Source organism: Scatophagus argus, chromosome 16, assembly GCF_020382885.2.
Source record: "Scatophagus argus isolate fScaArg1 chromosome 16, fScaArg1.pri, whole genome shotgun sequence".
In the NCBI taxonomy this organism is placed as follows: Eukaryota; Metazoa; Chordata; class Actinopteri; family Scatophagidae; genus Scatophagus; species Scatophagus argus.
In genome coordinates this window covers 14,350,190-14,370,981 of record NC_058508.1, presented here as the reverse complement: position 1 = coordinate 14,370,981, position 20,792 = coordinate 14,350,190, and the positions used below count along the sequence as shown (strand labels likewise).

The window sequence follows — 20,792 nt, the reverse complement described above, 5'->3', positions numbered from 1 at the left end:
GAGAGGAAACTTATACTCTGCTCAGACTGTCCACATATAAAAATAAAATGAGTAGTAAGATTTTATTATTCTGAAATTGAAATAAAGTGCATATTTATCCGACACATTTTAATCTCATTAACCCCATTAATTAACCACTGGACACAGGAAAAACACAAAATTTTGAAAGTGCGGGCTGATTGTCTCATATCATCAAATTCAAAACTTTAGCAACACAAAGACTGCAATGAAGGCAGGTGGATTACTTGTCCACACAGAAGACATGAGACCTACAAGTTAGTCATGTCTCTAAACTCTATCACTGTGGTCAGGAGTGTCATGTACAGACTGAAAGTATTTCCTGTCCAAAGCTCCTCCTCCTGTCAGTCTCTCTCAGTTTCAGTGTTGTATTAAATTGCTCGTCCAGCACCTCCTCTCCTCATCCTCCAAAGCCTCTAATCTGTCAGCAGTGAGCTCACTTTCCAAGTTACAAGGCCATTCTCAGCACACACTGACAACATGCTGGGGACCCTCTGCTCTCTCATCACTGCTCTAACATGTAAGGAGGCTGACTTACTGCAGCTTTGAGCTCATGTTGGATTCATCAGTCTGTGTGTTTCTCTTCACTCCATGTCTTCTTCTTGTTTCCAGGTGTGAGTGGTGTGACGGTGGTGACACAGAAGCCTCCTGTTGTGGCACTGAGGACAGGAGAGACAGCCACCATGGACTGTAACCTGGGGACTGTTACTACCAGTGGAACTCGCTGGTACAAACAGATTCCAGGAGGAGTTCCTCAGTTTGTGTTGTATTTTTATCGCAGCAGCAGCTCTCCCACCTATGGCTCTGGTTTCTCTTCTCCAAAGTTCACACCTACTCATCAGTCACAATCTGATTATCGTTTGATCATCAACAATGTGGAGGAGGGAGACTCAGCAGTCTATTACTGTAAAACATGGGACAGCTCTGCTAAGGAGGAGGTATCACAGTGATTTCCACTGTGACAAAAACCTCCTCACTGAGCACTTCTGCTTTTTAGGACTGCAGCAAAGACTGAAGTGAAGTTGCTACAAACAATCAATGATCTGTATTCTAATCAGCAAATTTTGCAAAAATGTCATTAATGTTGCAAAGAAAACAACAAATTAAGATTATAAAACAGACGTGAATAAGAGAAATTCCAAATCTGCTCAACCGAAATCCAGCATAAAAACACTGATGACTCCAGATGAACAAGGACATCAGTCAAGCAGTTTTCTGTGTCGAAATTGTAACAGCCTTGGAGTGGTGTTATTCTAAATCTACATTTAAGTATGTAGAAGACAAGACAACACAAGACAACTTAGACAACACAAGACAACTTCCCATTTTTACACGCAAAGGGCTTTACATAACATCATAGCAACATCCTTAGATCCTCACATCGACTAAGGAAAAACTCCCAGAAGGAACCTTTAACATGAAAAAAATGGGAGAAACCTCAGGGTCAGCAACAGAGGAGGGATCCCTCACTCAGGACAGGCAGACATGTTGTACAGGCAGGAAAGCAGGTAACAATCACGAAAATATGGCAGAGATGGGGAATGTTCAGTCAGGGGAGAGCTGATGTCAAGATAAATAAGAATAAATAATGCTTATAAAAACGGAATATAATAAATAAGATGAAAATAGTAGTGCAAGAACAGAGTGTTAATATGGATATAAATATTGTCCTTGGATGGATGCAGAACTGTATTGCACATTGCCATATTGCACACATATCGGGTCAGGGTGGTGTCTGGTTAGTGTGTGTTCAGTATGGTGACTGCTTGTGGAAAAAAGCTGTTCCTGAGTCTGTTTGTCCTGGTTCTGATGGACCTGTATTTCCTGCCAGAAGGCAGCAGGTCAAGCATGTTGCAGTGAGAAACATCTTGTGTGATGTATTTGTGTGTTTCTTTAAGGCTGATGAAAAAAGAAGATAAATTCATCATTAGAAAAATAAAATCATCCATTTTGATGTAAAGAAAAAGATCCTTGAAGAATACAAGAATGAAAGTTTTCCTTTTTGAAATGACTTCCAGGTATTCTGTGAAATGTTGAAGCTCCTCCTCCTCCTCAGTGTCTTCATAAGCTTCAGTCTCTCTTGTCCTCACACTCCAACCCTGCTCACCTCTCAGCTGGACAGTAAGGGACGTTTACAGCACACACTGACAACATGCTGGGGACCCTCTGCTCTCTCATCGCTGCTCTAACATGTAAGATCTTCTTCTCATTCCTTTCACAGCCCATATTTTCACTCTGAACCCTTTCACTCATGGATTTTTCTGTGTATGTTGACAGATGTTGATGCAGTGATCGTGCTGACCCAGACGCCTGCTGTCCACACAGTTTCTCCAGGACAAGAGGTTGTTCTCAACTGCAACATTCAGAGATATGATAGCAACTATGTCAGTTGGTATAAACAGGTTCCTGGTGAAGCTCCTCAGTATGTCCTGAGATTTCACTATACTGACACTTCACCTGATGAGTATGGATCAGGATTCTCCTCAGACCGATTCAACTCTAAAGCCTCATCAAACATAGATTACCAGTTCATCATAAAGCAGGCAGAAGCAGGAGACTCTGCTGTTTATTACTGTGCTACATGGGACAGCTCTGCTTCTGCAGCTGTATCACAGTGATTTACACTGTGACAAAAACCTCCTTACAAACTACTTCTGCTTTTTGAGTCTCTGACACATCAGCTAATGATCTCTATAACCACCTTACATGAGACTTTAAAAACAAACCAAAATCAAAATCAAAATCTTCAACCTGATCTTAAAAGAACAATTGCAAATAAATTTGCTTCCAATCCCTCTCACCATCGATCATGAAGACATGTTTATATTTGCTGTTTATTTCTTTTGGTTTTGTTACTTTCATTGGGATTTGACAACAGGATGATAAAACACACATGAATGATGAAGTCAGAGGTTCCTTCTTGGATGTGAAGACAAATTTATGTGGTAACTAAATATTTGTACTGATCAAGTAGATGCTGATTTCAGAATATTAAAACCCATTTAAACAAATATCAGTGCAGATCAACATCATCTCACGATTTCACATCTTCAAATCATCACTCAGTAAAATCCACAGAATCATAAAAGTTACAAAATCCACATAAATTTGGATTAAATTGATTTGAAACAGCTGTGTGTGTGTGTGTGTGTGTGTGTGTGTGTGTGTGTGTGTGTGTGTGTGTGTGTGTGTCTATGTGTGTGTGTGTATGATTGGTGCTGCTCAAATATCAAATAAGTTTACTTAAGTTTATGTTATTGGAGTTTCAGCACAGTTTGGTCATGAGAGGTCTAACAGGGAGTTTGACCTCTCTGGGCACAAACTGACTGGGACATTTGGATGAAGACACTGTGACTTACAGGATTTATTTCATGAATAGGATAAAATAAAAACAGAAAGACAGTGGAAGGTAAACAGAGCAGATGACTCAACAAAGAACTGAACTCAAAAAGCATTAATATACAAATTAAACTAATGAGGAAAGGAGGTGTATGTGGAGACTTATTAAGGTGAAGAAACAAGAGGAGCTGATAGGCTGAGAAAGGTCCTTACAGGGAGTGAGTTCAACATCACCTGGACAGGAGGAGATAGCCGGGGATGTGCCAGAATGGAGTCCAGAGATGATCCACAGATGAGGGAGATCCAGGACAACAACAAGTGGTAGAGCTGGGTGAGGCAGGCCGGGACAGAACAGTGAACTTGGGCACACGGAGAATCACATCAGGAACAAAATAAGCAATCAAGGACATAGAACAATAAGCATGGGAGACTATTTATTTTGGACACCAGACAGAAGAAAGAAAGTACTGTGGTGTTACGACAAATTATTGAAGCCTCATCATTCTGTTGACCCTGTCTCTAGAGTAACATGTGATTTGCCATCCACAGCCCGTGTCTCACTGAAGTCTGGAAAGTTGGGAGCCACGCTTGTAGTTGTTCGTTCTGAAGAGTTTTTATGATGACATAATATGAAACCACAAACACACTTCAGATTATCTGACTCCTCCTCCTCCTCCTCCTCCTCCTCCTCTCCCTCCTCCTCCTCAGTGTCTTCATAAGCTTCAGTCTCTCTTGTCCTCACACTCCAACCCTGCTCACCTCTCAGCTGGACAGTAAGGGACGTTTACAGCACACACTGACAACATGCTGGGGACCCTCTGCTCTCTCATCGCTGCTCTAACATGTAAGATCTTCTTCTCATTCCTTTCACAGCCCATATTTTCACACTGAAGCCTTTCACTCATGGATTTTTCTGTGTATGTTGACAGATGTTGATGCAGTCAAAGTGCTGACCCAGACGCCTCCTGTCCACACAGTTTCTCCAGGACAAGAGGTTGTTCTCAACTGCAACATTTAGAGAGATGACAATCGATATGTCAGTTGGTATAAACAGGTTCCTGGTGAAGCTCCTCAGTATGTCCTGAGATTTTACTACAGCTACAGTTCACCTGATCAGTATGGATCAGGATTCTCCTCAGACCGATTCAATTCTAAAGCCTCATCAAACATAGATTACCAGCTCATCATAAAGCAGGCAGAAGCAGGAGACTCTGCTGTTTATTACTGTGCTACATGGGACAGTTCTGCTTCTGCAGCTGTATCACAGTGATTTACACTGTGACAAAAACCTCCTCACAAACTACTTCTGCTTTTTGAGTCTCTGACACATCAGCTGATGATCTCTATAACTACCCTACATGAGACTTTAAAAACAAACCAAAAGGACAATCAAATTCTTCAACCTTATCTTAAAAGAAAACTTGCAAATAAATTTGCTTTCTTACAACCCATTTAAACAAATATCAGTGCAGATCAACATCATCTCATGATTTTACATCTTCAAATCATCACTCAGTAAATCCACAGATTTATAAACATTACAAAATCCACATAAATTTGGGTTAAATTGATTTGAAACAGCTGTGTGTGTGTGTGTGTGTGTGTATGATTGGTGCTGTCTGCACTTTTTGTGCAGCACTACGCCTTTCAAATATCAAATAAGTTTACATAAGTTTATGTTATTGGAGTTTCAGCACAGTTTGGTCATGAGAGGTCTAACAGGGAGTTTGACCTCTCTGGGCACAAACTGACTGGGACATTTGGATGAAGACACTGTGACTTGCAGGATTTATTTCGTGAATAGGACAACAAACAGAAAGACAGTGGAAGGTAAACAGAGCAGATGACTCAACAAAGAACTGAAACTCAAAAAGCATCAATTTACAAACTAAACTAATGAGGTGCTGAGGTGCATGTGGAGACTTAATGAGATGAAGAAACAAGAGGAGCTGATAGGCTGAGAAAAACACTGGAGTTAGAACAGAAGTAATGAGGTTGATGCAGGACAGCTGACCAGTAAGAACAGGTGCTGGAAGGACAGTGAAGGAAGGTGTAATGTTTTAAAAGGATTAAGACCCAAATAAAGAGTACACACACAACACTAGGGTGTGTATTTAAGAAAATCTTATTTTGCAAAAATTCAAAATTGGGTCCTAGCTGAGAATAATAAGAGTCCATGAAAATCCAGTTCAGTGGTCAGCTCACTTCTCACTGATCTGTTCTCTGATCCACCATCACACACCAATCTGACTGACCTGACACAAATGAGGGTGAAGCGCAGTCGGTCAGACAACATGCTCGATCAGTTGAACGTAGGTGAAAGCATAAGTAGTTTATGTTAGAACATGGGATTGCTGAAGCAGCATGTTCCAGCTGGGCTTCTCCACGGCTGTTGGCAGATAAAGCAGATGGGTCAGACAGGTTTTGCACAGATTTCAGAGAGGATAATGCTGTCACCAAACCTGACTGTTATCCCAATGCCTCACATGGAGGACTGCATCAGTCAGGTGGGAAGTACAAAATCTGTGAGTAAATTAGACCCTCTGAAAGGCTGCTGGCAGGTGCCACTAACACTTAGAGCCAAAGAAATTTCAGCTTTCATCACATCGTTGGGGTTGTTTGCTTCTTCTGTGATGCCCATTGGATGAAGAAATGCTCCTGTAGGATTCCAGTGTGTCAACAGGTCTAACCTGATGTGCAGCTTATTCTGATGAAATTGAGTTTTTTTGTGATGGATTACAAATATAAGTTTTTATGTACCGTAATTTCTGAACTATAAGCCGCTACTTTTTTCACACGTTTTGAACCCTGGGGCTTAAACAATGATGCAGCTAATTTATGGATTTTGTCTTAAGACGAAAGTGAAAACAAAAGAGAGACTGACACTGTGGACACCTGGGGGTTATAGACAATTGTGGCCTATATATGTACAAGTTTTTTCTTCTGTATAAATTTAGTGGGTGCGGCTTATATTCAGGTGCGTTCATGCGCTATTCTAGAAATTACGGTAGATGGGTGGGTGGGGTGGGGTTGCTGATGGGGATTGGGCATACAGTATAACACTGCATGTCCCACCTCAGCTCACTGAGAAAGGTGACCGTTTTCACCTGCTGAGAACTTACATGATTTCTCAGTACGAGATGTTTCTCCTTCACCCTGTTTAATACAACCTTGGTTTGTTTTATGGGTAGTTAAAGTTTTTATCACTTGTTCCATGCACTCAACACCCACACTACACCACTGACTACTGACCTAATACAAGACTGTTTACTTTTTTGATACATTGATAAGTTTTATGTTCCTGTCCTGTGGTTCCGCTCTTGAACAAACCATAATGACATTAAATGATGACATAATGTGAAACCACAAACACACTTCAGATTATTTGACTCCACCTCCTCCTCCTCCTCCTCTTGTCCTCCTCCTCAGTGTCTTCATAAGCTTCAGTCTCTCTTGTCCTCACACTCCAACCCTGCTCACCTCTCAGCTGGACAGTAAGGGACGTTTACAGCACACACTGACAACATGCTGGGGACCCTCTGCTCTCTCATTGCTGCTCTAACGTGTAAGGAGGCTGACTTACTGCAGCTTTGAGCTCATGTTGGATTCATCAGTCTGTGTGTTTCTCTTCACTCCATGTCTTCTTCTTGTTTCCAGGTGTGAGTGGTGTGACGGTGGTGACACAGAAGCCTCCTGTTGTGTCACTGAGGACAGGAGAGACAGCCACCATGGACTGTAACCTGGGGACTGTTACTGACAGAGAAGCTGTCTGGTACAAACAGATTCCAGGAGGAGTTCCTCAGTTTGTGTTGTTTTTTTATCACAGCTTCAGCTCTCCCATCTATGGCTCTGGTTTCTCCTCTCCAAAGTTCACATCTACTCATCAGTCACAGTCAGATTATCGTTTGATCATCAACAATGTGGAGGAGGGAGACTCAGCAGTCTATTACTGTCAAACATGGGACAACTCTGCTTCTGCAGCTGTATCACAGTGATTTCCACTGTGACAAAAACCTCCTCACAAACTACTTCTGCTTTTTGAGTCTCTGACCCATCAGATAATGATCTCTATAACTACCCTACATGACAACAAACCAAAATTTAACATATTATTAAAAGTCCAAATTTAAGTTGAAGTTCTCACTAATAACCCTGAAGAAGCATTTATAATTGTTGTTTTCTTGTTTTTGTTTTTTATTCTCATTGTGATTTGACAACACTTTGAAAAAGCACAGATGAGTCATATACAAAGATAGAAATTCATGAATTACTTGAGAGACAAACGTTTGTAGTAAATATCTGCACTGATCAGTAAGTGGACTTTGATTTTAGAATATCAATAATATCAGTGCAACAACACGTCAACTCATTATTTTATGTCTTCAAATCGTCACTGATCAAATCCACAACATCACAAAGGTTACCAGATCTCCATACATTTGGATTAAATAGATTTTAAACATCTATGTGTGTGTGTGATTGGTGCTGTCTGCACTTTATACGCAGCACTACGTCATGTGTAGCATATCAGCTGGTTTGATTTAATACGATTGTTTGAAGGTGACTTTTGGCTGCAGCAAGTTCAACATAAAATGATTCTTATAACATCCCTGCAGTCACTGACAGCCATGCAAGTTAATCTGCATTGTCTGAATGCTGCTGTTGTGAAGGAGAACATTTTCATCATTAACATTAGACTGAACTCACTGATGATATGTGGACTTTTAACATGTGCACCATGAAAAGAAAAGGAAGCAACAGAAGGTTCACAATCAGTCCTCAAGTCCAGCACAGTTTGTGAATAGAAGCAGACTGATGAAGTGAATGAGACGTTGACAGTGAAAGTTGGTCTCAACAGGATGTTTCAGTTCCACTCCCCTCATTAGTGAGAGTCAGGAGGTTTTTGTACAGCCATGTGTACAAACTGAATCACTGTGGTATTCGGACAAGGCACCAAGCTGATTGTGACAAGTAAGTACTTTTTAACTCATCACAAAACAGGACAGATTTTCTGTTTCTCATTCACATTCAGAGAAAATACTCAATTCATATGTTGCTAAGTGTTTCAAGTATTTAACATGTTGTTCCATCAACAACAGATTGACTTTCTTACATGTTTTCATACCAGACTGTCTTTGAAGAAACAGAGAGATCTGCAAATGATTGCTGGATTTTAAATATTTTCTCCCGACATTCAAAAGTTTCTTAATTGACTGTGAATTTTTTGATCTGTTGGGCAGAATTTACATGACTGTGTTGGTTTATTTTCACACTTTATGACAGGTTTTAACATTTCAAAACCCCGTATTAAATAATCTGTAGAGAATATTTTACGTTGTGATGTCAGAACTAATTATTGTGCTTAGAGAAATCTTTGTGTCTGTTTCACATGAAACATTATTTTGATCTTTGGTGGTCAGAAAGACTCCACTAAAGCAAAGTGACTGCTGTCACCAGACTTCGTCACAGAGACTAAAATAATTTAAAATGATTTCATGAATTGCTTTTCAAACATGAAGTATCAAAATAAATGATATCGTTTTTCCATTTTGACACTATAATAAATAAAACAAAATATGTGTAAGTGTGAAATACAAAGCTTTTACTTTAAAAGAAACGCTGCTTATATTTTAGATTTTGATTCTAAATGTTCTCTCTGATTTAAAATGCTCCTTTTCCTCAGCGTGTTTGTCATATTGTCAGCACAGTTTATAAATGAACTGTCATGTTTTGTGTCAGTGCTTTGATTTCTACTTATGTGATGAATGTCCTTGATGTATTTTCAGGCTCCAGCCTCCCTGCTCCTGTCCTGACGGTCTTGCCTCCGTCCACAGCTGAGCTCCAGTCCAACAAAGCCACTCTGGTCTGTCTGTCCAGTCAGTCTGTGCCTTTTGCAGATGTGAGCTGGTTGGCTGCTGGGAGTCCAGTGAGCAGTGGGATCTCTACCAGCACGCCTGTTCAGAAAGCAGACCACACTTTCCAAATCAGCAGCTATCTGGACATCCAGGCGTCAGACTGGAACATGGATAAGGTTTACACATGTAAAGTGTCTTTGGGCTCCAAAACGTCAGAGAAAACCATCAACAAGTCAGACTGTCCCACTGCAGAACAGTAGAGGAGCAGAATGACCATTTCAGATGTGCTTCTTTACTGTTTGTGCTGTTTGCTCATCACAAGGTTTCCATGTTAGAAAAGATGTGTCTGCATGCTTGTAATAAATGTAGTGACAGTTAGGTGGAGGTGTTGTATCAGCTTTGCAACTGCTGCCTTTTTCAAGACTCATTCAATAAAAAACATTCTGATAAAACATTGTTTGTATTCATTTCTTCTGTCATTTAAAATGATGTCTTTTTCCTTGCAGCAACATTTTATTTTTCACCTGATGTTCATCTCATCGACAATTAGATTAAATCCAAAACACACAGGAAAAAGTCTGGAGTCCCTTCTTATTTGAACATTTAGGATTATTTTTAACTGAGCTTTGAGGTCAAAGTGCAACAGAGAAAAAGTTTTGTTGAAGTTGACTTTGTGTGGATTTAGTCAGCAGTTAAGATACAAATCAGACAAAACGAGCAAATGAAACTGAGTTTTCATGCTCCGTCAGTGAAGCATCACCTCTCTTCTCCTCCCTCTCTTCCTTCCCAGGATGCACCTGCAGGCCTCCTCTCCTTATTTAAAGCTCCATGTAAATGAGGAGGTCAAGCAGTAGCTAACATTTGCTGAGATATAATGTCTGTCTCATGTGCAGAGAGGAAACTTCTGCTCAGACTGTCCACATATAAAAATAAAATGAAGAGTAAGATTTTATTATTCTGAAATTGAAATAAAGTGCATATTTATCTGACACATCTTGAACTCATGAATGCAATTAATTGACCACTGGACACAGGAAAAACACAACACTTGGAAAGTGCAGGCTGATTGTCTGATATCATCAATTTCAAAATCCCTAAACTACTGTAATAAAGGCAGGTGGATTACTTGTCCACTCAGAGGACATGAGACCTACAAGTTAGTCATGTCTCTAAACACTATCACTGTGGTCAGGAGTGTCATGTACAGACTGAAAGTATTTTCTGTCCAAAGCTCCTCCTCCTGTCAGTCTCTCTCAGTTTCAGTGTTGTATTAAATTGCTCGTCCAGCACCTCCTCTCCTCATCCTCCAAAGCCTCTAATCTGTCAGCAGTGAGCTCACTTTCCAAGTTACAAGGCCATTCTCAGCACACACTGACAACATGCTGGGGACCCTCTGCTCTCTCATCACTGCTCTAACATGTAAGGAGGCTGACTTACTGCAGCTTTGAGCTCATGTTGGATTCATCAGTCTGTGTGTTTCTCTTCACTCCATGTCTTCTTCTTGTTTCCAGGTGTGAGTGGTGTGACGGTGCTGACACAGAAGCCTCCTGTTGTGGCACTGAGGACAGGAGAGACAGCCACCATGGACTGTAACCTGGGGACTGTTACTAACTATCAAGCTATCTGGTACAAACAGATTCCAGGAGGAGTTCCTCAGTTTGTGTTGTATTTTTATCACAGCTACAGCTCTCCCACCTATGGCTCTGGTTTCTCTTCTCCCAAGTTCACATCTACTCATCAGTCACAATCTGATTATCGTTTGATCATCAACAATGTGGAGGAGGGAGACTCAGCAGTCTATTACTGTAAAACATGGGACAGCTCTGTCAATGAGTACGTATCACAGTGATTTACACTGTAACAAAAACCTCCTCACTGAGCACTTCTGCTTTCTCAAACTGAAGCAAACATTGGCTGAGGTGTGGTTCCCACAAAGAAAAATCTTTATTCTAATCGGCAAATTTCATTTTCATTTCTGATTAAAGTTTAAAAAACAACAAATTATAATTATAAAACAGACGTGAATAAGAAAAATTCCAAATCTACTCAACCAAAATCCAGCATAAAAACACTGATGACTCCAGATGAGCAAGGACATCAGTGAAGCAGTTTTAGTGTAACAAGTCAGTCAAAGTGCTCACAGTTGATAAGAAAATAAGTCATAGATGTTGTTAATAGTTCAGAAATGGGAAAATAATGAAGTTCTATGGTCACCCAACATATTCAGAGAAACACAATGTGGTTTCTATTCCTTTTCAAGCCCTTTTATGAAGCTTTTCCTCAGCAGAGAAGGAGCCACAAAGCAACATGACATCAGCTCCTCCCGACTGTTGATTTGATCCTCATCCAACCGAGACGCCCACCAAGTTGTCCTGACAGGTGTATTATCTGGAGCGTATTATGCTTGATGTCCTTCAAGGATCTGAAGAGTATTGTGGTGAATGCCTGGGGCCCCTCAGTAAATATGTTTTAAGTCCTGATTAGAGAAGAGTCCCAAGTTCAAAGGTAAATGTCATATAGGAAGAGGGTGTTTTCTTCCTCTCTTTCTGTTGCAACATAGATTTGAGGTCCCTTGGTGATTGACAGATGTCTTATCTCTTGTCTGTGTAAAAAACCAACCCATACAAGCAGAGGGTCGAGATGATTTAACAGAGTGAACCATATTGGCCTGGATCCTCTCACATGCAGGTGCTTAATTTGATGCTGAGCTTTTTGTACTTACTTCTTATGCAAGCAAGACGGTGTCAGCAGAGATCTCTTTCATTGTTCAGAATTTACTAGACTAAGGATCCCAAAAAGTAGATCAATCACCACATGAGAGTAAAGCTGTGAGCAAACAGTCAGTATGAATCAATCCAGACAACAGAGTGTGGAGACACCAGGGAAACTGAGAGCAGAGTGGCAGGGTGAGTGCAGTGTGGTCGTGGTGGCTTGCAGTTTTGCAACAGGTGAAATAGAAACACGGGAATCCAGGATGGGAAACCAGATGGGACTGGCGATGACTGGGGGATCAGTGCTGGGCTGGGCAGGCGGGCTGGAGGCAGTAAACCTGCAGCAGAGGAGATCAAAGTGGGAAATCAAATATAAGAAGATTCTCAGAAAATATTAAGGCTGAAGTGAAACGTTTATGACAAAATAAGTCTGTACGATCTGGAGGACGTGGCAGGAATGAACCAGAGCTTAAATGCTGCTCGTCTTGGGAGGACTTGATTGTGGTAGATGAAGAGCAGCTGTGCAGGCGCTTTGGCAGAATGAAAGTACATCAGTTCTGAACATTTCTGCTCCAAGACAGAAACACACACAGACTCACACAGGGAGAAAATCACAGCTGCTAACAAAGACAAAAAGGAGGGACTGACAGACAGGACAACACTGAGTCCAGGGACCAAAACCCAAACCACATCACTCATTCTGAGGCAACAAAAACACAACAATTCTTAATTTCAGGTGATTTTACACTGACAGTATCAAAGTATGGAATATTATGGTCCTATAGATCCTTGAAGAATACAACAATGAAAGTTTCCCTTTTTGAAAAGACTTCCAAGTTTTGAAGTCGAAAGAAATGAAAGAAATCTTTTCATTGAACTATGAATGAAAATGGTGTTGAGTGTTGAAGCTCCTCCTCCTCCTCCTCCTCCTCCTCAGTGTCTTCATAAGCTTCAGTCTCTCTTGTCCTCACACTCCAACCCTGCTCACCTCTCAGCTGGACAGTAAGGGACGTTTACAGCACTGTGACAAAAACCTCCTCACAAACTACTTCTGCTTTTTGAGTCTCTCAAACATCAGCTAATGATCTCTATAACTACCCTATGTGGCGGGGCGGAGCGGAGGCCGCCCGAACTGGACCAGACAACACCACCTGGGGAATCTCACCCCAGGAAATACTACAGCCTATGTCAATTTGGCTAAGACCTCAATTACCTAACGGGCACACAGACTCGTTCACTTAAACCAAACAGAGACGTGGTTTCATAAATCAGACCAAATTTATTAGTATCAATTAAAATTAATAAATAAATATAAATTCCTGTAAAGAAGGAACAACAACAAAGGTGAATCAAATTATAAAAAAGGTATCAATTTTAATCAACAAGAGATTCTTTTATAAAAGAAACACTGAAATGATTTATTTTTAAACAAAATTAACAAAAGGGTGGACAGAAGCCAGCTAACGGGAGGCAGCCTACTGTAGGAGGTGTTCCAGGCGTGTAACCACTTACCCACCACGAGTGCTCACTGCAATCACTGAAAACAGTGCATCCCTTTAAACTGTGTGCCGGTGACCTTTAACTTCAGCCTGAAAGCAACAAAGGGAAGCTTTTTACTCGTGTTTTTTTATGTTTAATTCCACCTTGGTTCTTTTCATAGGTAGTTAAAGTTTGTGTCACTTGCTCCATAAACTCAACACCCACACTACACCACTGACTGCTGACCTAATACGAGATTGTTTACTTTGTGTTAACATAGATAGGGTTAACGTTAATTTCCTGCAGTTACGCTCTAGAACCATAATGACATTAAATGATGACACAATGTGAAACCAAAAACACAATTCAGTTTATCTGACTCCTCCTCCTCCTCCTCCTCTTGTCCTCCTCCTCAGTGTCTTCATAAGCTTCAGTCTCTCTTGTCCTCACACTCCAACCCTGCTCACCTCTCAGCTGGACAGTAAGGGACGTTTACAGCACACACTGACAACATGCTGGGGACCCTCTGCTCTCTCATCACTGCTCTAACATGTAAGGAGGCTGACTTACTGCAGCTTTGAGCTCATGTTGGATTCATCAGTCTGTGTGTTTCTCTTCACTCCATGTCTTCTTCTTGCTTCCAGGTGTGAGTGGTGTGACGGTGCTGACACAGAAGCCTCCTGTTGTGACACTGAGGACAGGAGAGACAGCCACCATGGACTGTAACCTGGGGACTGTAGTCAATTATGCTCGCTGGTACAAACAGATTCCAGGAGGAGTTCCTCAGTATGTTCTGGCATTTTTTCACAACTGGGACTCCCCCAACTATGGCTCTGGTTTCTCTTCTCCCAAGTTCACATCCACTCATCAGTCACAATCTGATTATCGTTTGATCATCAACAATGTGGAGGAGGGAGACTCAGCAGTCTATTACTGTCAAGCATGGGACAACTCTGCTCAGCAGCACGTATCACAGTGATTTACACTGTGATAAAAACCTCCTCACTAAGCACTTCTGCTTTTTGAGTTTCTGACACATCAGCTGATGATCTCTATAACTTCCCTACATGAGCCTTTAAAAAACAGTACAGTAAACCAACATCTTCAATCTTCAAAAACAAATTTCATATAAGTATTCTTCCAATATATATCATGATCAAAAATGAAAAAAATATTATGTTTTTTCTTTACTTTTTCTTGTTTTGCTGTTTTTCTTTTGGACTTTATGACAAATCGAACAACACAGATAAGTGATAAACAACGATGGAGGGTCGTTACTGACATTGGATACAAGTGTTTGTGGTAAAGACTGGCACTGATCTTCTGTGATGCCCATTGGATGAAGAAATGCTCCTGTAGGATTCCAGTGTGTCAACAGGTCTAACCTGATGTGCAGCTTATTCTGATGAAATTGAGGTTTTTTTTGTGATGGATTACAAATGTAAGGTTTTATGTACCATAATTTCTGGACTATAAGCCGCTACTTTTTTCACACGTTTTGAACCCTGGGGCTTAAACAATGATGCAGCTAATTTATTGATTTTGTCTTAAGACGAATGTGAAAACAAAAGAGAGACTGACACTGTGGACACCTGGGGGTTATAGACAATTGTGGCCTATATATGTACAAGTTTTTTTTTCTGTATAAATTTAGTGGGTGCGGCTTATATTCAGGTGCGTTCATGCGCTATTCTAGAAATTACGGTAGATGGGTGGGTGGGGTGGGGTTGCTGATGGGGATTGGGCATACAGTATAACACTGCATGTCCCACCTCAGCTCACTGAGAAAGGTGACTGTTTTCACCTGCTGAGAACTTACATGATTTCTCAGTACGAGATGTTTCTCCTTCACCCTGTTTAATTCAACCTTGGTTTGTTTTATGGGTAGTTAAAGTTTTTATCACTTGTTCCATGCACTCAACACCCACACTACACCACTGACTATTGAACTAATACAAGACTGTTTACTTTTTTGATACATTGATAGGGTTAACGTTAATTTCCTGTGGTTACGCTCGAGAACAAACCATAATGACATTAAATGATGACACGATGTGAAACCACAAACACACTTCAGATTATTTGACTCCACCTCCTCCTCCTCCTCCTCCTCCTCCTCCTCAGTGTCTTCATAAGCTTCAGTCTCTCTTGTCCTCACACTCCAACCCTGCTCACCTCTCAGCTGGACAGTAAGGGACGTTTACAGCACACACTGACAACATGCTGGGGACCCTCTGCTCTCTCATCGCTGCTCTAACATGTAAGATCTTCTTCTCATTCCTTTCACAGCCCATATTTTCACACTGAAGCCTTTCACTCATGGATTTTTCTGTGTATGTTGACAGATGTTGATGCAGTGATCGTGCTGACCCAGACGCCTGCTGTCCACACAGTTTCTCCAGGACAAGAGGTTGTTCTCAACTGCAACATTCAAAGATATGATAGAAATTATGTCAGTTGGTATAAACAGGTTCCTGGTGAAGCTCCTCAGTATGTCCTGAGATTTCACTATACTGACACGTCACCTGATGAGTATGGATCAGGATTCTCCTCAGACCGATTCAACTCTAAAGCCTCATCAAACATACATTACCAGTTGATCATAAAGCAGGCAGAAGCAGGAGACTCTGCTGTTTATTACTGTCAAACATGGGACGACTCTGCTGCTGCAGCTGTATCACAGTGATTTACACTGTGACAAAAACCTCCTCACAAACTACTTCTGCTTTTTGAGTTTCTGACACATCAACTGTTCTCTAACTACCTACATGAGACTTGAAAAAGAAAACAACAAATCAGAATTTTAACATGTTTTTAAGTCCAAAGTATTGAAGTTATTTAAGTCCAATTTCATTTAAGTTGACTTTCTCACCATTAACCATGAAGAAGCATTTAGAATTGTTGTTTTCTTGGTTTTGTTTTTATATTTTCATTGGGACTTGACAACATACTGAAAAAACACAAATGAGTCATAAACAAAGATAGACAAAACAAGGCAACTTTATAAGCCCATTTTTACAAGCAGTTTGTCTCAAAGGACTTTACGTAACATCATAGCAACATCCTCTGCCCTTTGATCCTCACGTCGACTCAAGAAAAACTCCCAGAAAAAAAGCTTTAACAGGGAAAAAATGGGAGAAACCTCGGGGTGAGCAACAGAGGAGGGATCCCTCACCCAGGACAGTCAGATGTGCAATGGATGTTGTACAGGCAGGAAAGCAGTTAACAACTGCTAACAACATGAGATAGGCGGGGAATGTTCAGTCAGGGGAGAGCTGATGGAGGCTGATGGAGGCAGCTCCTGGTGGGCAGGCTGGACCATAAAGAGGGAAAACAGGAGCAACAGGTTGGTTAATGAGCAGGGACGGCAGACAGGGTAGAAGCAGAGGGAAGGAGGTGATGCAGGTGGAGGTTGGTGCCGGAGGATGGAGCTCTGGGGAAATCTGTGAAGACACAGAGAGAGTGCAAGACACCAAGACCAGACTACACAGTATAACAGATGAAGACAGAACAGCAAATGTGTAGAAGGAGAGGAGAGGAGAGGAGAGGAGAGGAGAGGAGGGGAGAGGAGAGGAGAGGAGGGGAGGTGGCTCCCTGTATCCTGATGTGTCCCCCAGCAGTCTAAGCCTATGACAGCATAGCTATGAAATGGTTCAGAGTTACCTGAGCCAGCCTTAACTATAAGCTCTATCATAGAGGAATGTTTTTAGCCTGCACTTAAATAGAGATTCACTCTTCACCTTGGAGACAAATGTTTGTGGTAAATATCTGCACCGATCTGTAAGTGGACTTTGATTTTAGAATATTAAACATATGTAAACAAATATCAGTGCAAGAACACGTCGACTCATTATTTTATATCTTCAAATCATTACTGAGTAAATCCACATCACAATCCTTCTGGACTTGTGCCTCACCACCACATACTTCCAATTCAACTATTCATTCTACAGGCAGAATCATGGGTGCACAATGGGCTCCCCTGTACATGGAGGAGGTGGAGAGCAGAGCTCTACATTCCTACATGGGAACAACACCCAGTCACTGGATCCGATATGTGGATGACACATGGGACAAAATCAAGACACAGGACATGAACGCTTTCACAGACCACATCAACGCACTGGACAGGAACATCAAGTTCACCCAGGAAGAAGACAACAACCTTGCCTTTCTGGACTGCGCGGTCCACATCATAGAGGATGGGCAACTCAACATAGAGGTTTACAGGAAATCCACACACACCGATCAGTACCTCCATTCTGACTCACACCACCCACTGGAAAACAAATCAGGGGTCATCAGTACCCTTCAGTCATGGGCAGACACCATTCCTACCACCAACAGAAGTAAGATGAGGAAACAGGGACACACTAGCACAGCCCTCAAACCCTGTGGTTGTCCCAGATGGGTCTTTCTAAAAACCAACAAGAAGAGGCCCACAGAGAGGAAGGACAACAGAAGGAGGAATGTCGTCATTCCATACATTGCAGGGGTTTCTGAAAAACGTATCCCAAAGATAAGACACCTAGACACAAGCTGGACAATGTGGTGTATGCACGGACCTGTACATTGAGGAGACCAAACAACTGCTACACAACTGCAAGGCCGAACACAGGAGGGCCAACTCCTCAGGACAGGACTCAGCTGTTCACCTACACCTCAAGGCTAAAGGACACTTTTTTGAGGACAACAACTTCCACATTTTGGCCAGGAAAGACAGATGGTTTGAGAGCAGGGTAAAGGAAGCCATTGTTGTCAACCTGGACAACAAACCAACCATCACTCAATTGGGGAGGCGATCTAACACACAACCTGTCACCCACATACAAGGTCCTCTTAGGAAAAATACCCAAAAGATTCACGTCTCACCTGCTTCCACCAGGTTCACATATCAAAGAGGCATGTGACAAAACCTACTCTGAAGGGGGTGTCAGCGGGTCATCAAACCCCCTGACCGTTAACACTTTCCCAGGTGACCCTGACAGCCCACTCAATAGGAGGGACCTGAGGCACCTTTGTTCCCCAATGCCGTTGTCACACCCACATTATATAAATTCCAGAACTCCACTCTGGTTAGAACAAAAGAAACTTCTTGGATGAGAGGCGAAATGTCCTCTAGAAAACATGTCCAGGTGCCTAACGGAACACTCCAGCATCAAAGGTTGCCAGATCCTCATACAACTGAATTAAAAGGATTAAAATCATCTATGTGTGTGTGATTGGTGCTGTCTGCACTTTATATGCAGCACTACGTCATGTGTAGCATATCAGCTGGTTTGATTTAATACGACTGTTTGAAGGTGACGTTTGGCTGCAGCAAGTTCAACATAAAATGATTCTTATAACATCCCTGCAGTCACTGACAGCCATGCAAGTTAATCTGCATTGTCTGAATGCTGCTGTTGTGAAGGAGAACATTTTCATCATTAACATTAGACTGAACTCACTGATGATATGTGGACTTTTAACATGTGCACCATGAAAAGAAAAGGAAGCAACAGAAGGTTCACAATCAGTCCTCAAGTCCAGCACAGTTTGTGAATAGAAGCAGACTGATGAAGTGAATGAGACGCTGACAGTGAAAGTTGGTCTCAACAGGATGTTTCAGTTCCACTCCCCTCATTAGTGAGAGTCAGGAGGTTTTTGTACAGCCATGTGTACAAACTGAATCACTGTGGTATTCGGACAAGGCACCAAGCTGATTGTGACAAGTAAGTACTTTTGAACTCATCACAAAACAGGACAGATTTTCTGTTTCTCATTCACATTCAGAGAAAATACTCAGTTCATATGTTGCTAAGTGTTTCAGGTATTTAACATGTTGTTCCCTCAACAACAGATTGACTTTCTTACATGTTTTCATGCCAGACTGAAAGATCTGCAAATGATTGCTGGATATTAAATATAATAGTATATAATAATTTAGTCTGCCGACATTCAAAAGTTTCTTAATTGATTGTGAAATTTTCAACTGTTGGGCAGAATTTACATGACTGTGTTGGTTTATTTTCATACTTTATGACAGATTTTAACATTTCAAAACCCCGTATTAAATGGTCTGTAGAGAATATTTTACATTGTGATGTCAAAACTAAATTATTGTACTTAGAAAAATCTTTGTGGCTTTTTCACACGAAATATTATTTTGATCTTTGGTGGTCAGAAAGACTCCACTAAAGCAAAGTGACTGCTGTCACCAGACTTTGTCACAGAGACTAAACTAAATTAAAAATGATTTTATAAATTAATGATCAAACATGATAGTATTGAACTAAATTGTAACTTTTTCTAATTAGAGACTAAAATAATAAATACATGTGTATGTTTGGAACACAAAGATTTTGCTCTAAGAAAAACACTGCTCATATTTTAGATTTTGATTCTAAATGTTCTCTCTGATTTAAAATGCTCCTTTTCCTCAGCGTGTTTGTCGTATTGTCAGCACAGTTTATAAATGAACTGTCATGTTTTGTGTCAGTGCTTTGATTTCTACTTATGTGATGAATGTCCTTGATGTATTTTCAGGCTCCAGCCTCCCTGCTCCTGTCCTGACGGTCTTGCCTCCGTCCACAGCTGAGCTCCAGTCCAACAAAGCCACTCTGGTCTGTCTGTCCAGTCAGTCTGTGCCTTTTGCAGATGTGAGCTGGTTGGCTGCTGGGAGTCCAGTGAGCAGTGGGATCTCTACCAGCACGCCTGTTCAGAAAGCAGACCACACTTTCCAAATCAGCAGCTATCTGGACATCCAGGCGTCAGACTGGAACATGAATAAGGTTTACACATGTAAAGTGTCTTTGGGCTCCAAAACTTCAGAGAAAACCATCAACAAGTCAGGCTGTCCCACTGCAGAACAGTAGAGGAGCAGAATGACCATTTCAGATGTGCTTCTTTACTGTTTGTGCTGTTTGCTCATCACAAAGTTTCCATGTTAGAAAAGATGTGTCTGCATGCTTGTAATAAATGTAGTGACAGTTAGGTGGAGGTGTTGTATCAGCTTTGCAACTGCTGCCTTTTTCAAGACTCATTCAATAAAAAACATTCTGATAAAACATTGTTTGTATTCATGTCTTCTGTCATTTAAAATGATGTCTTTTTCATTTCAGCAACATTTTATTTTTCACCTGATGTTCATCTCATCGACAATTAAAATAAATCCAAAACACACAGGAAAAAATCTGGAGTCCCTTCTTATTTGAACATTTAGGATTATTTTTAACTGAACTTTGAGGTCAAAGTGCAACAGAGAACAAGTTTTGTTGAAGTTGACTTTGTGTGGATTTAGTCAGCAGTTAAGATACAAATCAGACAAAATGAGCAAATGAAACTGAGTTTTCATGCTCCGTCAGTGAAGCATCACCTCTCTTCTCCTCCCTCTCTTCCTTCCCAGAAT

General features: G+C 41.1%; 2 protein-coding genes across 5 annotated transcripts; both read left to right on the top strand.

Moving 5' to 3' along the window:
• The first annotated feature begins 364 nt into the window (after positions 1-364).
• On the top strand, positions 365-9,664 carry LOC124073786 (immunoglobulin lambda-1 light chain-like). 3 transcript variants are annotated; one of them, XM_046416272.1, is made up of 4 exons: positions 365-538; positions 7,015-7,340; positions 8,295-8,328; positions 9,144-9,664. In XM_046416272.1, the coding sequence occupies exons 1-4, from the start codon at positions 499-501 to the stop codon at positions 9,470-9,472; spliced, it is 729 nt and encodes a 242-aa protein (XP_046272228.1). In that variant the 5' UTR covers positions 365-498; the 3' UTR covers positions 9,473-9,664. The 3 variants fall into 3 exon arrangements, with proteins under 3 accessions (XP_046272228.1, XP_046272226.1, XP_046272227.1); XM_046416270.1 differs by lacking the exons at positions 365-538; positions 7,015-7,340 and adding exons at positions 2,132-2,210; positions 2,296-2,624; XM_046416271.1 differs by lacking the exon at positions 365-538 and adding an exon at positions 6,869-6,922.
• A 731-nt stretch (positions 9,665-10,395) lies between these two features.
• Positions 10,396-20,451, top strand: LOC124073784 (immunoglobulin lambda-1 light chain-like). 2 transcript variants are annotated; one of them, XM_046416264.1, is made up of 4 exons: positions 10,396-10,631; positions 10,724-11,049; positions 19,083-19,116; positions 19,931-20,451. In XM_046416264.1, the coding sequence occupies exons 1-4, from the start codon at positions 10,592-10,594 to the stop codon at positions 20,257-20,259; spliced, it is 729 nt and encodes a 242-aa protein (XP_046272220.1). In that variant the 5' UTR covers positions 10,396-10,591; the 3' UTR covers positions 20,260-20,451. The 2 variants fall into 2 exon arrangements, with proteins under 2 accessions (XP_046272220.1, XP_046272221.1); XM_046416265.1 differs by lacking the exons at positions 10,396-10,631; positions 10,724-11,049 and adding exons at positions 13,891-13,954; positions 14,047-14,369.
• The last annotated feature ends 341 nt before the right edge of the window (positions 20,452-20,792 follow it).